Source organism: Tenrec ecaudatus, chromosome X, assembly GCF_050624435.1.
Source record: "Tenrec ecaudatus isolate mTenEca1 chromosome X, mTenEca1.hap1, whole genome shotgun sequence".
Taxonomy (NCBI): Eukaryota; Metazoa; Chordata; class Mammalia; order Afrosoricida; family Tenrecidae; genus Tenrec; species Tenrec ecaudatus.
In genome coordinates, this window is record NC_134548.1 from 155358249 (window position 1) to 155373807 (window position 15559).

The 15559-nt window shown below is 49.0% G+C and overlaps 1 protein-coding gene across 1 annotated transcript in view; it reads right to left on the reverse strand.

Moving 5' to 3' along the window:
• Positions 1–15559, reverse strand: part of MCF2 (MCF.2 cell line derived transforming sequence) — a 67608-nt gene that overhangs the window by 15414 nt on the left and 36635 nt on the right. The window contains 5 exon segments of the mRNA XM_075538487.1: positions 374–466; positions 13609–13701; positions 13900–13969; positions 14082–14197; positions 14810–14876. Coding sequence (XP_075394602.1) covers positions 374–466; positions 13609–13701; positions 13900–13969; positions 14082–14197; positions 14810–14876 — 439 coding nt within the window.

Sequence of the window (15559 nt, forward strand, 5' to 3'; positions counted from 1 at the left end):
AGTCGATCACCCAGAATTGTACTTTTCCTTTTTCAGAGAGAAGGTCCATATGAAGCTCTGCCCCAAAGCTCTAAGAAATGTTGGTCTTTTTTCTCTCAGCAATATTAAAGGTTCTCCAGTGAAATCTCCTACATAAATCAACTCTAGCCTCTTTGGAGAATTGAATGGTTAAAATGATCCATTCTAGTCGCAACTTGGCAGCTACAGTGCTTGTACCATAGCACATCGGATGGATCCTATTAGGAAACGCAGACTTCCTCCTTATCGAGGCTTCCTGCTTCTACTGCTTCCTAGGCAGTGGGGCCCTTCTTCACAGCTTCTATCGCCCCCAAAGAAGTAAGGGAAGACTGAACGGAATGCGTGATGTAATTACCTTCAGCAGCAACTGATATTTAGTGATTCGTTGCACTGGCTTGAGTAAGTAGGAGTCCAGCCCAAGTCTGTGTTGTAATTTCTTTTGACATTCCTGTGATAAAGAGAGAATTATCACTGCGTTTCCATTAAGGCCCGTTCCTGTGAGGGTGGCAAGTGTTGAACAATGAGCCTCGTCGCATGAGTATCTCTTACAGCTCAAAGAAAACGGACACATTTTCTGTGGCACCGAGACTATGAGAATAAAATCTACAATCAATATTACTTCATGGGTTTGGAAAGCAGGAAATCCCAACGGTAAGAAGGCAAAAGAATTGACCATGTAGGCATTCACATTAAGGCAGGAAGCGTAAAAAGTGAGAAAGCAAGGACTGGCCAAATATAGATGGACATGATTTTTTTTAAAAAGTCCTCTGATATGCTTTCTAAAGGTATAAAATAAAACAGGTCCATAGACCAAGGCTCCTAAGAAAAAATAGCTTGCACTAAGTAAGCAAGACTGGATTTGACAACAGTGTTGTTTAATTTTGTAAATATCGCAAAAAAAAAAACACAGTCACCTCAGCTAGTGTTCTATTTCACCAAGATGATTAGCTCACTGCCACAATAAATGAAAGAACCGTGGTGCTATGTCCTGGGGACATTGCTGAGTTCAGATTTAGGGAAAGATGGGGCCGATTAGAAAGAAATGTTCATGCATGTACATATGTAGAACACAAAGAGATGCGGGTTTATACCTCTGGAAAGACTCAGGCTCTTCTGCTGAATATGGGTAAAATATCATATACAATCTAATTCAAATATGAATAAGTCATCAACTTATGTTTAAAGATAGCAAAGTGATAAAGGCATTTTCCATACAAATATACATTCAGCCAGACTCCCTTATGAAGTAGGTGACCAACTGGGGAAACTGACGAGCCTATAACAGAAGACTGGTTCTGGAGATCTTCCCCCAAGGAATCTGCTTGAGCAAATCATCCTACAACGAGGACTATGTTCAACCAAATCACCATTCACCCAGAATTTCTAGTCAATTTGTAATGCCGATACCTGGTAGAGAGAAAGATGAGGCTTTCTACTTCAGTAAAGAGTTACGGGCATGGAAATCCACAGGTGTCGTTCTAACCTGAGTTGGAATCCATTCAAAAGCAATGATTTATTTTGTTTGTTTTTTAATTTATATCTGCTGTCATAGTGGGTTACATACACATTGGAGAGTTAACTCCAAGGTCAGCAGTTCGAACCCACCAGAATCTCTGATGGAGAAAGAGAGGCCTTCTGCTCCCATAAAGATACAGAGCCTCAGAAATCCAAAAGGGAAATTCTACTCTGTCCTATAGGATCACAAAGTGTCAGAATCCACTCAATGTCTGGGGGTTAGGTTGTGGGTGGGTTACACCTAATGTAAGTGGTCAGGGATGAATCACCAACCTTTAAAAAAAGTTTTTAAGTCAAAGCAAACTAAAATATAAAAAGTTACAAGACACTATAGAGGGAGGAGAAATTTTATCTTTAAAGAAAAAGGTATCCTTTTAATCCTCATATAAACAAGTGAAAACATGGCCTTCATGAGAAGATACTATTAGAAAGACCGTTCCGAGACCAACAGCATGAGTGAGACTCTTCAAATGTGTGAAGTATACTGGCAGAAATGAAACGCACAATAAAAATATTGGAAGGTAAATGGGAAGTCTCTCAGAAATGACAAAGAAAGAGCTGTAAAATACAGAAAACACAATTAGAATATCAACCCAGGATATCCAACATGCACATAACAGAAATTCCAGAAAGAGAGGAACTACAGAAAATCAAATAAGTAACCAAGTCTATTTGGACAAGAAGCTCTACAACCAAAAGACATCACCAGAAGCACTGCACATTGACTGAAAAAAACACCAGTGCCCATGTCAAGGTACTCTGTGAAGTTTCAGAAGCCTGCGAATAACAAAATGCTCCCATCAGCTTTCAGAGAGAAGAAAAGCAGAGAAAAAGTCAGTCAAAAAGGAACAAATATCAAAGCTGGGGTCAGATTTCTCAAAAGCAACACTGGACGATAGATAGTCAATAGCAGAAGAGCAATTCTTTCCTGGAATTCTATACCAAGCAAGATGTCCTTTACCAGGGACTGGAAAGGTTAGAGGTTCACTGACAAAGAGCAAGACCCTGTGCATGATTGATTGACACCCTGGTTGTGATAATGGGCACGGACATGGCAACAATTTGGTGGGGGAAGAGGTAGTGTTTGTGTTCTACAGCACAAGTTATGGATAGCTATGCACAGAGCTGCTAACCTCACACTCAGTGGTTCAAAGTGAACAGCTGCTCTGGGGGAGAACGATGAAACTGTCTGCTTCCATAACCATATAAAGATTCAGAAACCGAAAGAGGCAATTCTACCCTTTCTGAGAGGGTCCTAATGAGGCAGAATGGACTCCATGGTAGTGAGTGAGTGAGTGAGGTGAGTGAGTGAGGTGAGTGAGTAAGGTGAGTGAGGTGATTAGTGAGGTGAATGACTGAGGTGAGTGAGTGAGGTGAGAGAGTGAGGTGAGTGAGGTGAGTGAGTGAGGTGAGAGAGTGAGGTGAGTGCTGTGAGTGAGTGAAGTGAGTGCTGTGAGTGAGTGAGGTGAGTGAGGTAAGTGAGGTGAGTGAGGTGAGTGAGTAGGTGGGTGAGTGAGGTGAGTGAGTGAGGTGAGTGAGTGAGGTGAGGGAGGGAGGTGAGGGAGTAAGGTGAGTGAGGTGAGTGAGTGAGGTGAGTGTGGTGAGTGAATGTGGTGAGTGAGTGAGGTGAGTGAGGTGAGTGAGTGAGGTTAGGGAGGTGAGTGAGTGAGGTGAGTGAGTGAGTGAGGTAGGTGAGTGAGGTGAGGGAGGGAGGTGAGGGTGGGAGGTGAGGGAGGGAAGTGAGGGAGTAAGGTGAGTGAGGTGAGTGAGTGAGGTGAGGTGAGTGAGTGAGGTGAGTGAGTGAGATAAGGGAGGGAGGTGAGGGAGTAAGGTGAGTGAGGTGAGTGAGTGTGGTGAGGGAGTAAGGTGAGTGAGGTGAGTGGGGTAACTGAGATGAGTAGGTGAGTAATGTGAGTGAGGTGGGTGAGGTGAGTGAGGTGAGTGAGTAGGTGACTGAGTGAGGTAAGTGAGGTGAGTGAGGTAAATGAGTGAGGTGAGTGAGGTGGGTGAGTGAGTGAGGTGAGTGAGTGAGTGAAGTGAGTGAGGTGAGTGAGTGAGGTGAGTGAGATGAGTGAGGTGAGTGTGTGAGGTGAGTGAGGTGAGTGTGTGAGGTGAGTGAGGTGAGTGAGTGAGGTGAGTGAGTGAAGTGAGTGAGGTGAGTGAAGTGAGGTGAGTGAGGTGAGTAAGTAAGGTGAGTGAGTGAGGTAGGTGAGTGAGGTGAGAGAGTGAGGTGAGGGAGTAAGGTGAGTGAGGTGAGTGAGTGAGGTGAGTGAGGTGAGTAGGTGAGTAATGTGAGTGAGTGTGGTGAGTGAGTGAGGTGAGAGTGAGGTGAGTGAGGTGGGTGAGTGAGGTGAGGGAGTGAGGGGAGTGAGTGAGGGGAGTGAGGTGAGTGAGTTGAGGGAGTGAGGTGAGTGAGTAAGATGAGTGAGATGAGTAGTGAGGTGAGTGAGTCAGGTGAGTGAGTCAGGTGAGTGATTGAGGTGAGAGAGTGAGGTGGGTGAGGTGAGTAAGGTGGGGTAAATGAGTGAGGTGAGTGAGTGAGGTGATTGATTGAGGTGATTGAGGTGAGGTAGGTGAGTGAGTGAGTGAGGTGAGTGAGGTGAGTGAGTGAGGTGAGAGAGTGAGGTGAGAGTGAGGTGAATGAGGTGAGTAAGGTGAGTGAGGTGAGTGAATGAGGTAAGGTGAGTGAGGGAGGTGAGTGAGGTGAGTGAGGTGAGTGTGTGAGGTGAGTGAGTGAGGTGAGTGAGGTGAGTGAAGTGAGGTGAGTGAGTGAGGTGAGTGAAGTGGGGGGAGTGAAGTGGGGTGAGTGAGGTGAGTGAAGTGAGGTGAGTGAGTGAGGTGAGTGAAGTGGGGGGAGTGAAGTGGGGTGAGTGAGGTGAGTGAGGTGAGAGTGAGGTGAGTAAGTGAGGTGAGTGAGATGAGTGAGTGAGGTGAGTGAGGTGAGTGGGTGAGGTCAGTGAGGTAGGTGAGATGAGTGAGGTGAGCGAGTGAGGTGAGCAAGTGAGGTGAGTGAGGTGAGTTAGTGATGTGAGCGACTGAGGTGAGTGAAGTGAGTGAGGTGAGTGAGTAGGTGGGTGAGTGAGGTGAGGTACTGAATTAAGGTGAGTGAGGTGAGTGAGGTAGGTGAGTGAGGTGAGAGAGTGAGGTGAGGTAAGTGAGGTGAGTAGGTGAGTAATGTGAGTGAGTGTGGTGAGTGAGTGAGGTGAGAGTGAAGTGAGTGAGTGAGGTGAGAGTGAGGTGAGGAAGTAAGGTGGGTGAGTGAGGTGAGTGAGGTGAGGTGAGTGAGGTGAGTGAGGTGAGTGAGGTGAGGTGAGTGAGTGAGGTGAGTGAGGTGAGTGAAGTGAGGTGAGTGAGGTGAGTGAGGTGAGAGTGAGGTGAGTGAGGTAAGAGAGGTGGGTGAGTGAGTGAGGTGAGTGAGATGAGTGAGTGAGGTGAGTGGGTGAGGTGAGTGAGGTGGGTGAGCGAGTGAGGTGAGTGAGATGAGTGAGTGAGGTGAGTGAGGTGAGTGGGTGAGGTGAGTGAGGTAAGGGAGTAAGTGAGTGAGGTGAGTGAGTTGAGTGAGTGAGGTGAGTGAGTAAGGTGAGTGAGGTGATTAGTGAGGTGAATGACTGAGGTGAGTGAGTGAGGTGAGAGAGTGAGGTGAGTGAGGTGAGTGAGTGAGGTGAGTGAGGTGAGTAGGTGAGTAATGTGAGTGAGTTGAGAGTGAGGTGAGTGGAGTGGGTGAGTGAGGTGAGTGAGGTGACTGAGTGAGGTGAGTGAGGTGAGTGAGGTGAGTGAAGTGAGGGGAGTGAGTGAGGTGAGTGAAGTGGGATGAGTGAGGTGAGTGAGGTAAGAGTCAGGTGAGTGAGGTGGGTGAGTGAGGTGAGTGAGTGAGGTGAGCGAGTGAGGTGAGTGAAGTGAGTGAGTGAGGTGAGTAGTTGGGTGAGTGAGGTGAGTAGTTGGGTGAGTGAAGTGAGGTACCGAATTAAGGTGAGTGAGGTGAGTGAGTGAGTGAGGTGAGTGAGTGAGGTAGGTGACTGAGGTGAAAGAGTGAGGTGAGGGTGAGGTGAGTGAGTGAGTGCGGTGGGGGAGTGAGGTGAGGGAGTAAGGTGAGTGAGGTGAGTGTGGTGAGTGAGTGTGGTGAGTGAGTGAGTGAAGCGAGTGAGTGATGTGAGGGAGTAAGGTGAGTAGGTGAGTAATGTGAGTGAGTGTGGTAAGTGAGTGAGGTGAGAGAGTGAGGTGAGAGTGAAGTGAGTGAGTGAGGTGAGAGTGAGGTGAGGAAGTAAGGTGGGTGAGTGAGGTGGGTGAGTGAGGTGAGGGAGTGAGGTGAGTGAGGTGAGTAGTGAGGTGAGTGAGGTAAGTGAGGTGAGTAGTGAGTGAGGTGAGTAGTGAGGTGAGTGAGGTGGGTGAGGTGAGTGAGTGAGTGAGGTGAGTGAGTGAAGTGAGTGAAGTGAGGTGAGTGAAGTGAGGTGGGTGAGTGAGGTGAGAGAGTGAGGTGAGGGTGAGGTGAGTGAGTGAGGTGAGGGAGTGAGGTGAGTGAGTGTGGTGAGGGAGTAAGGTGAGTAAGGTGAGAGAGGTCAGTAGGTGAGTAATGTGAGTGATTGAGGTGAGAGAGTGAGGTGAGAGTGAGGTGAGTGAGGTGAGTAAGGTGAGTGAGGTGAGTGAGTAGGTGGGTGAGTGAGGTGAGAGAGTGAGGTGAGGGTGAGGTGAGTGAGTGAGTGTGGTGGGGGAGTGAGGTGAGGGAGTAAGGTGAGTGAGGTGAGTGGGTGAGGTGAGTGAGGTGGGTGAGCGAGTGAGGTGAGCGAGTAAGGTGAGTGAGTGAGGTGAGTGGGTGAGGTGAGTGGGTGAGGTGAGTGAGGTGGGTGAGCGAGTGAGGTGAGTGAGTGAGGTGAGCGAGTGAGGTGAGTTAAGTGAGTGAGTGAGTAGGTGGATGAGTGAGGTGAGGTACCGAATTAAGGTGAGTGAGGTGAGTGAGTGAGGTGAGAGAGTGAGTTGAGGGTGAGGTGAGTGAGTGAGTGCTGTGGGGGAGTGAGGTGAGGGAGTAAGGTGAGTGAGGTGAGTGTGGTGAGTGAAGTGGGGTGAGTGAGGTGAGAGTGAGGTGAGTGAGGTAAGAGTGAGGTGGGTGATTGAGTGAGGTGAGTGAGATGAGTGAGTGAGGTGAGTGAGGTGAGTGAGGTGAGTGGGTGAGGTGAGTGAGGTGGGTGAGCGAGTGAGGTGAGTGAGTGAGGTGAGCGAGTGAGGTGAGTGAGTGAGGTGAGCGAGTGAGGTGAGTTAATTGAGTGAGGTGAGTGAGTAGGTGGGTGAGTGAGGTGAGGTACCGAATTAAGGTGAGTGAGGTGAATGAATGAGGTGAGTGAGTGAGGTAGGTGACTAAGGTGAGAGAGTGAGGTGAGGGTGAGGTGAGTGAGTGAGTGCGGTGGGGGAGTGAGGTGAGGGAGTAAGGTGAGTGAGTGAGTGCGGTGGGGGAGTGAGGTGAGGGAGTAAGGTGAGTGAGGTGAGTGAGTGAGGTGAGTGTGGTGAGTGAACTGGGGTGAGTGAGGTGAGTGAGGTGAGAGTGAGGTGAGTGAGGCAAGAGTGAGGTGAGTGAGGTGGATGAGTGAGTGAGGTGAGTGAGATGAGTGAGTGACGTGAGTGAGGTGAGTGGGTGGGGTGAGTGAGGTGGGTGAGCGAGTGAGGTGAGTGAGTGAGGTGAGTGAGTGAGGTGAGTAAGGTGAGTGAGTGAGGTGGGCGAGGTGGGTGAGTGAGTGAGGTGAGTGAGGGAAGTGAGTAAAGTGAGTGAAGTGAGGTGAGTGAGGTGGGTGAGTGACGTGAGTGAGGTGAGGTGAGTGAGTGAGATGAGTGAGTGAGGTGAGTGAGTGAGGTGAGTAAGGTGAGTTAGTGAGGTGAGTGAGTGAGGTAGGTGAGTGAGGTGAGAGAGTGAGGTGAGGGTGAGGTGAGTGAGTGTGTGCGGTCTGGGAGTGAGGGAGTAAGGTGAGTGAGGTGAGTAGGTGAGTAATGTGAGTGAGTGTGGTGAGTGACTGAGGTGAGAGTGAAGTGAGGAAGTAAGGTGGGTGAGTGAGGTGGGTGAGTGAGGTGAGTTAGGTGAGGTGAGTGAGTGAGGTGAGTGAGTGAGGTGAGTGAAGTGGGGTGAGTGAGGTGAGTGAGGCGAGATAGGTAAGAGTGAGGTGAGTGAGGTGGGTGAGTGAGTGAGGTGAGTGAGATGAGTGAGTGAGGTGAGTGGGTGAGGTGAGTGAGGTGGGTGAGCGAGTGAGGTGAGTGAGTTGAGTGAGTGAGGTGAGTGAGTAAGGTGAGTGAGGAGATTAGTGAAGTGAGTGACTGAGGTGAGTGAGTCAGGTGAGTGAGTGAGGTGAGAGAGTGAGGTAGGTGAGGTGAGTGAGTGAGGTGAGGGAGTAAGATGAGTGAGGTGAGTGAGTGAAGTGAGTGAGGTGAGTAATGTGAGTGAGTGAGGTGAGTGAGTGAGGTGAGAGGGAGGTGAGTGAGGTGAGTGAAGTGACTGAGTGAGGTGAGTGAGGTGAGTGAAATTAGGTGAATGAGTGAGGTGAGTGAAGTGGGGTGAGTGAGGTGAGTGAGGTGAGAGTCAGGTGAGTGAGGTGGGTGAGTGAATGAGGTGAGTGAGATGAGTGAGTGAGGTGATCGAGTGAGGTGAGTGAAGTGAGTGAGTGAGGTGAGTAGTTGGATGAGTGAGGTGAGGTACCGAATTAAGGTGAGTGAGGTGAGTGAGTGAGTGAGGTGAGTGAGTGAGTGAGTGCGGTGGGGGAGTGAGGTGAGGGAGTAAGGTGAGTGAGGTGAGTGTGGTGAGTGAGTGTTGTGAGTGAGTGAGTGAAGCGAGTGAGTGAGATGAGGGAGTAAGGTGAGTGAGGTGAGTAGGTGAGTAATGTGAGTGAGTGTGGTAAGTGAGTGAGGTGAGAGAGTGATGTGAGAGTGAAGTGAGTGAGTGAGGTGAGAGTGTGGTGAGGAAGTAAGGTGGGTGAGTGAGGTGGGTGAGTGAGGTGAGTTAGTGAGGTAAGGTGAGGGAGGGAGGTAAGTGAGGTGAGTGAGGTGAGAGTGAGTGAGGTGGGTGAGTAAGTGAGGTGAGTGAGATGAATGAGTGAGGTGAGTGGGTGAGGTGAGTGAGGTGGGTGAGATGAGTGAGGTGAGTGAGTGAGGTGAATGAGGTGAGTTAGTGAGGTGAGCGAGTGAGGTGAGTGAGTAGGTGGGTGAGTGAGGTGAGGTACTGAATTAAGGTGAGTGAGGTGAGTGAGTGAGGTAGGTGAGTGAGGTGAGAGAGTGAGGTGAGGGTGAGGTGAGTGAGTGTGTGCGGTCTGGTAGTGAGGTGAGGGAGTAAGGTGAGTAGGTGAGTAATGTGAGTGAGTGTGGTGAGTGAGTGAGGTGAGAGTGAAGTGAGTGAGTGAGGTGAGAGTGAGGTGAGGAAGTAAGGTGGGTGAGTGAGGTGAGTGAGGTGAGGTGAGGTGAGTGAGGTGAGTAAGTGAGGTGAGTGAAGTGGGGTGAGTGAGGTGAGTGAGGTGAGAGTGAGGTGAGTGAGGTAAGAGTGAGGTGAGTGAGGTGGGTGAGTGAGTGAGGTGAGTGAGATGAGTGAGTGAGGTGAGTGAGGTGAGTGGGTGAGGTGAGTGAGGTGGGTGAGCGAGTGAGGTGAGTGAGATGAGTGAGTGAGGTGAGTGAGATGAGTGGGTGAGGTGAGTGAGGTGAGGGAGTAAGGTGAGTGAGGTGATTAGTGAGGTGAGTGAGTGAGGTGAGTGAGTCAGGTGAGTGAGTGAGGTGAGAGAGTGAGGTGGGTGATGTGAGTGAGTGAGGTGAGGGAGTAAGGTGAGTGAGGTGAGTGAGTGAGGTGAGTGAGGTGAGTAGGTGAGTAATGTGAGTGAGTGTGGTGAGTGAGTGAGGTGAGAGTGAGGTGAGTGGGGTGGGTGAGTGAGGTGAGTGAAGTGGGGTGAGTGAGGTGAGTGAGGTGACTGAGTGAGGTGAGTGAGGTGAGTGAAGTGAGGTGAGTGAGTGAGGTGAGTGAAGTGGGGTGAGTGAGGTGAGTGTGGTGAGAGTGAGATGAGTGAGGTAAGAGTCAGGTGAGTGAGGTAGGTGACTGAGGTGAGAGAGTGAGGTGAGGGTGAGGTGAGTGAGTGAGTGAGTGGGGTGGGGGAGTGAGGTGAGGGAGTAAGGTGAGAGAGTGAGGTGAGGGTGAGGTGAGTGAGTGAGTGGGGTGGGGGAGTGAGGTGGGTGAGCGAGTGAGGTGAGTGAAGTGAGTGAGTGAGGTGAGTAGTTGGGTGAGTGAGGTGAGGTACCGAATTAAGGTGAGTGAGGTGAGTGAGTGAGTGAGGTGAGTGAGTGAGTGAGGTGAGTGAGGTAGGTGACTGAGGTGAGAGAGTGAGGTGAGGGTGAGGTGAGTGAGTGAGTGAGTGGGGTGGGGGAGTGAGGTGAGGGAGTAAGGTGAGAGAGTGAGGTGAGGGTGAGGTGAGTGAGTCAGTGGGGTGGGGGAGTGAGGTGAGGGAGTAAGGTGAGTGAGGTGAGTGAGTGAGGTGAGTGTGGTTAGTGAGTGTTGTGAGTGAGTGAAGCGAGTGAGTGAGGTGAGGGAGTAAGGTGAGTGAGGTGAGTAGGTGAGTAATGTGAGTGAGTGTGGTAAGTGAGTGAGGTGAGAGAGTGAGGTGAGAGTGAAGTGAGTGAGTGAGGTGAGGAAGTAAGGTGGGTGAGTGAGGTGGGTGAGTGAGGTGGGTGAGTGAGGTGAGTAAGGTGAGTAGTGAGGTGAGTGAGGTGAGTGAGGTGAGTGAGTGAAGTGAATGAGGTGAGTGAAGTGAGGTGAGTAGGTAGGTGAGTGAGGTGAGTGAGTGAGGTGAGTGAGTGAGGTAGGTGAGTGAGGTGAGAGAGTGAGGTGAGGGAGTAAGGTGAGTGAGGAGAGTGAGTGAGGTGAGTGAGTTGAGTAATGTGAGTGAGTGTGGTGAGTGAGTGAGGTGAGAGAGTGAGGTGAGTGAGGTGAGTAGGTGAGTAATGTGAGTGATTGAGGTGAGAGAGTGAGGTGAGAGTGAGGTGAGTGAGGTGAGTGAGTGAGGTAAGGTGGGTGAGGTAAGGTGAGTGAAGTGAGGTGAGTGAGTGAGGTGAGTGAAGTGGGGTGAGTGAGGTCAGTGAGATGAGAGTGAGGTGAGTGAGGTGAGAGTGAGGTGAGTGAGGTGGGTGAGTGAGTGAGGTGAGATGAGTGAGGTGAGTGGGTGAGGTGAGTGAGGTGGGTGAGTGAGGTGAGAGTGAGGTGAGTGAGGTGGGTGAGTGAGTGAGGTGAGTGAGATGAGTGAGTGAGATGAGTGAGTTAGGTGAGTGGGTGAGGTGAGTGAGGTGAGTGAGATGAGTGAGGTGAGTGAGTAAGGTGAGTGAGGTGAGTGATGTGAGTGAGTTGAGTGAGTGAGATGAGTGAGGTAAGTGAGTGAGGTGAGTGAGGTGGGTGAGTGAGTGAGGTGAGTGAGTGATGTGAGTGAGTGAGGTGAGTGAGTCAGGTGGGTGAGTGATGTGAGTGAGTGAGTCAGGTGAGAGAGTGAGGTGAGGTGAGTCAGTGAGGTGAGTGAGGTGAGTGTGATGAGTGAGTGAGGTGAGTGAGTGAGGTGAGTGAGTGAGGTGAGGGAGTAAGATGAGTGAGGTGAGTGAGGTGAGTGAGTGACGTGAGAGTGAAGTGATTGAGGTGAGTGAGTGAGGTGAGGAAATAAGGTGAGGGAGTGAGATGAGTGAGGTGAGTGAGGTGAGTAGTGAGGTGAGTGAGGTTAGTGAGTGAGTGAGGTGAGTGGGTGAGGTGAGTGAGGTGGGTGAGTGAGGTGAGGGAGTAAGGTGAGTAGCTGAGTGAGTTGAGTGAGTGAGGTGAGTGAATAAGGTGAGTGAGGTGATTAGTGAGGTGAGTGACTGAGGTGAGTGAGTCAGGTGAGTGAGTGAGGTGAGAGAGTGAGGTGAGTGAGGTGGGTGAGTGAGTGAGGTGAGTGTGATGAGTGAGGTGAGTGAGTGAGGTGAGTGAGGTGAGTGATGTGAGTGAGTTGAGTGAGTGAGGTAAGTGAGTGAGATGAGTGAGGTAAGTGAGTGAGGTGAGTGAGGTGGGTGAGTGAGGTGAGTGAGTGATGTGAGTGAGTGAGGTGAGTGAGTCAGGTGGGTGAGGTGAGTGAGTGAGGTGAGTGAGTGAGGTGAGTGAGTGAGGTGAGTGAGTCAGGTGGGTGAGGTGAGTGAGTGATGTGAGTGAGTGAGGTGAGTGAGTCAGGTGGGTGAGTGATGTGAGTGAGTGAGTCAGGTGAGAGAGTGAGGTGAGGTGAGTCAGTGAGGTGAGTGAGGTGAGTGTGGTGAGTGAGGTGAGTGAGTGAGGTGAGTGAGGTGAGGGAATAAGATGAGTGAGGTGAGTGAGTGTGGTGAGTGAGTGAGGTGAGAGTGAAGTGACTGAGGTGAGTGAGTGAGGTGAGGAAATAAGGTGAGTGAGTGAGATGCGTGAGGTGAGTGAAGTGAGTAGTGAGGTGAGTGAGGTTAGTGAGTGAGGTGAGTGAGGTGAGTGAGTGAGGTGAGTGCGTGAGGTGAGTGAGGTGAGAGTGAGATGAGTGAGTGAGGTGAGTGAGTGAGGTGAGTGAGGTGAGAGTGAGGTGAGTGAAGTGAGTGAGGTGAGTGAGTGAGGGGAGTGACATGAGTGAGTGAGGTGAGTGAGTTGAGTGAGGTGAGTGAGTGAGGGGAGTGAGGTGAGAGTGAGGTGAGTGAGGTGAGAGAGTGAGGTGGGTGTGATGAGTGAGGTGAATGAGGTGAGTTAGGTGAGTGAGTGACCTGAGTGAGGTGAGTGAGTCAGGTGAGTGAGGTGGGTGAGTGAGTGAGGTGAGTGATTGAGGTGAGTGAGGTGAGTAGTGAGGTGAGTGAGTGAGGTGAGTGAGTCAGGTGGGTGAGTGATGTGAGTGAGTGAGTGAGTCAGAGAGTGAGGTGAGGTGAGTGAGGTGAGTAAGGTGAGTGAGGTGAGTGAGTGAAGTGAGTGAGGTGAGAGAGAGGTGAGAGTGAGGTGAGTGAGGTGGGTGAGTGAGGTGAGGGAGTGAGGTGAGTGAGTTGAGTGAGTGAGGTGAGTGAGTAAGGTGAGTGAGTGAGTTGGGTGAGGTCAGTGAGTGAGGTGAGTGAGTAGGTGACTGAATAAGGTAAGTGAGGTGAGTGAGGTGAGTAATTGAGGTGAGTGAGGTGGGTGAGTGAGGTGGGTGTGTGAGGTAGGTGAGTGAGTTAGGTTATTGAGGTAGGTGAGTGAATGAGGTGAGTGAGTGAGGTGAGTAAGTGAGGTGAGTGAGGTGGTGAGTGAGGTAGGTGAGTGAGTGAGGTGAGTGGGTGTGGTGAGTGATGTGGGTGTGTGAGTGAGTTAGGTGAGTGTGTGAGGTGAGTGAGGTGAGTGAGTGTGGTGAGTGAGTGTGGTGAGTGAGTGAGGTGAGTAAGTGAGGTGGGTGAGTGAGGTAGGTGCGTGAGTTAGGTTACTGAGGTAGGTGAGTGACTGAGGTGAGTGAGTGAGGTGGGTGAGTGAGGTGATTGAGTGAGGTGAGGTAGGTGAGGTAGGTGAGTGAGTGAGGTGAGTGGGTGTGGTGAGTGATGTGGGTACGTGAGTGAGTGAGGTGAGTGTGTGAGTACTGAGTGCTGAGGGTCACTATGCAGTGGAGCGGATTCCATGGCACCTAACAGCAACATGCAGAAAATTAAGTGATTAAAGAGGCAATTTGAAGAACAACAAAAAGGGAAGGAAAATCAATCACGCCACAGGATTTGTCTGAGAATAGGATTCATACAGTCTTAATCATTTAATCCTGATAATCAATAACCAAAATAATAACATGATGAGATTGATAGATTTGGAGGAAGGGAGCAGTGGAAAGAGACTTAGATGGTAGTCAGCCATAGGAGGGGGGCGGGGAGTTAATTGACACTGTCATGAAAATGAAGCAAACTGAAGAATCAACTATGAGCATGTTATTTGGAAACAGGACATATGAAAAGACAGAGCTCAAGGCAGTTATTTCTGGGGAACAGCAAACATATGTCCGTGCAGGCACGCATGTGATGGGGAGAGTAGGGTTCCTCTGTGCGCTCTATGCATACGTAAATCACATACAGGAAGTACAGCCAAAACTGGACTAAGTATACCTGGAAAAAGGCACATTCGGAACACTTCTTCCAAATTTTCTCCGATCTGGGCTTATTCAGACAATATTTGGCATACATCTGAAATTCCTTCTTCTGTGGTTAAAAAACAACAACAACCATATTACCAAGTTGTGACCCGGCCCTTATGCCATCAAGGAAGGCTCGACAAGAGTTGAGTGTGGCCGAGCAGCATCATTTCCTAACCCCTAAAATGCCTGCTGACTGGTAGCTCGATCAGGGGCCTTCTTTGCATTGCAAGGGCAGCCCAAGTGGAAGACTCCTTTAACTCACCCTCTCTAGGAAACAGCGTCCCACGTGCTCTGGTGCGTTCTGGCAATGATCCAGGCTGCTCATGAAAATCCTGTCAAAATTTCAGAGACAAGAAGATGCCGTCATTATATGCACAGCATAAGAAATAGGCCACTCAAGTTGTAAACTAGCATAGCCACATATTCAATTCGGCAATTACGTACTCCTTGTGGAACGCGTAGATCTCTGCCATATTTCCAAAGAGAACATCCTTGTTTTTTCTCAGGAGAGCTGGCATGAGAGCATACATACCTGGATTATCCATCTCTGCTCTGTAGCCCTGCACAAAATAAAGCAGGTGTTAATTTTCCACACATATTTACACTAACTTCTAGGTTGGCCACCAAAGGTGTCATAGGTACAACACACCAAATAGAGGTTTGGGGGAGGAAGCCTTTGGTCCTTTTTCACATTGAGAGACCCTAATTCCCAAAGCCAACCACTTGTTTTCCTTTAAAGGCAGGAGAAAAAAAAAGTACAGATTTGCTAGTAAAGTGACAGGCCATTGGCCTTCAGGGTAGCCTGTAGTGTAGGGAAAGAAAATATAGAAACCAACTGTGAAAAAAATTTAGCACGGGCTATGTGGACTGTTCCTTAAGCTCGGGGGAAGTGTTGTGGCTGTTTCCAGACCAAAGGTGCATCCCAACCCCCAGTCGTCAGTTATTTACGGCACCACCTGGAAAAGGTTATCCCAATCTTCCGCCTCTCTCAGAGAATAGCTTTTTTAAACATAAAATAAATTCTGGGTCACCCCGTCTCACTATTGAAGAGTGGGGAATGCACGCCGTGATTGTCCAATACTCAAAGGAATAAACAGCAGCAGAAGATGGCCCCAAGCCCCTTCGAAGGAGCGGGGCAGGAAAGGCTGGGACCACACACTGGAATTACTTACCAGCAAAGCCGTAAACAGCTCTCGAACGTACACTCTCTCTGACTGGATCAGTTCATTTAGGACATGGCTAGGATACAGAGAAAGATGATTTATTGATCAGTTGTTAGATTGCCTCGTTATTGCTAATTGTCCACAAGAATTATTCTGAATTGTCTGAGGTATAAACATATAGGAAATGTCAAGTCATCCTGGTGGTTTTATCATCAAAATGGGAAATGAATTTCCTGGGTTCTAATTCACAAAACTCAGTAATCAATATACTAAAAACTCACAAGACATATTCGTGAAGCTGGGGGCGGGCAGGGGCAGCACAATTTCTGAGCTATAGTTCCCACGCTCAAAAAAAAAAACAAAACGATAGCACATAAGCACCTTTTTTCCCTTGCCCTGACATTGTTCAAGTAGATTCATTTTTCTGGTCTGCCCAAGTAGAGAGAATGTGTAAGTTTCTGATAGAATTTTGTTCCCTGTCTCAGAAATATAAAATATACCCTCTCTCCATGGGATTTTCATTTGGCATATTTAAATTTCATTGCATCATTCTCCAATATAAATAACCCAGTAAACTTAACTTATAATTTTGGCCTCTTAAAATAATTTTTAAAACATGTTTAAGCATTTAACTTTTTAGACTATTTATATATATTCAAATGTAGATTTATCTGTTCTCTTTTGAGCAATTAACATTTAATAGTTTTGGAATACACACAAAATGTATATATCAGATATTTTAAGCATTTAAATATTTGA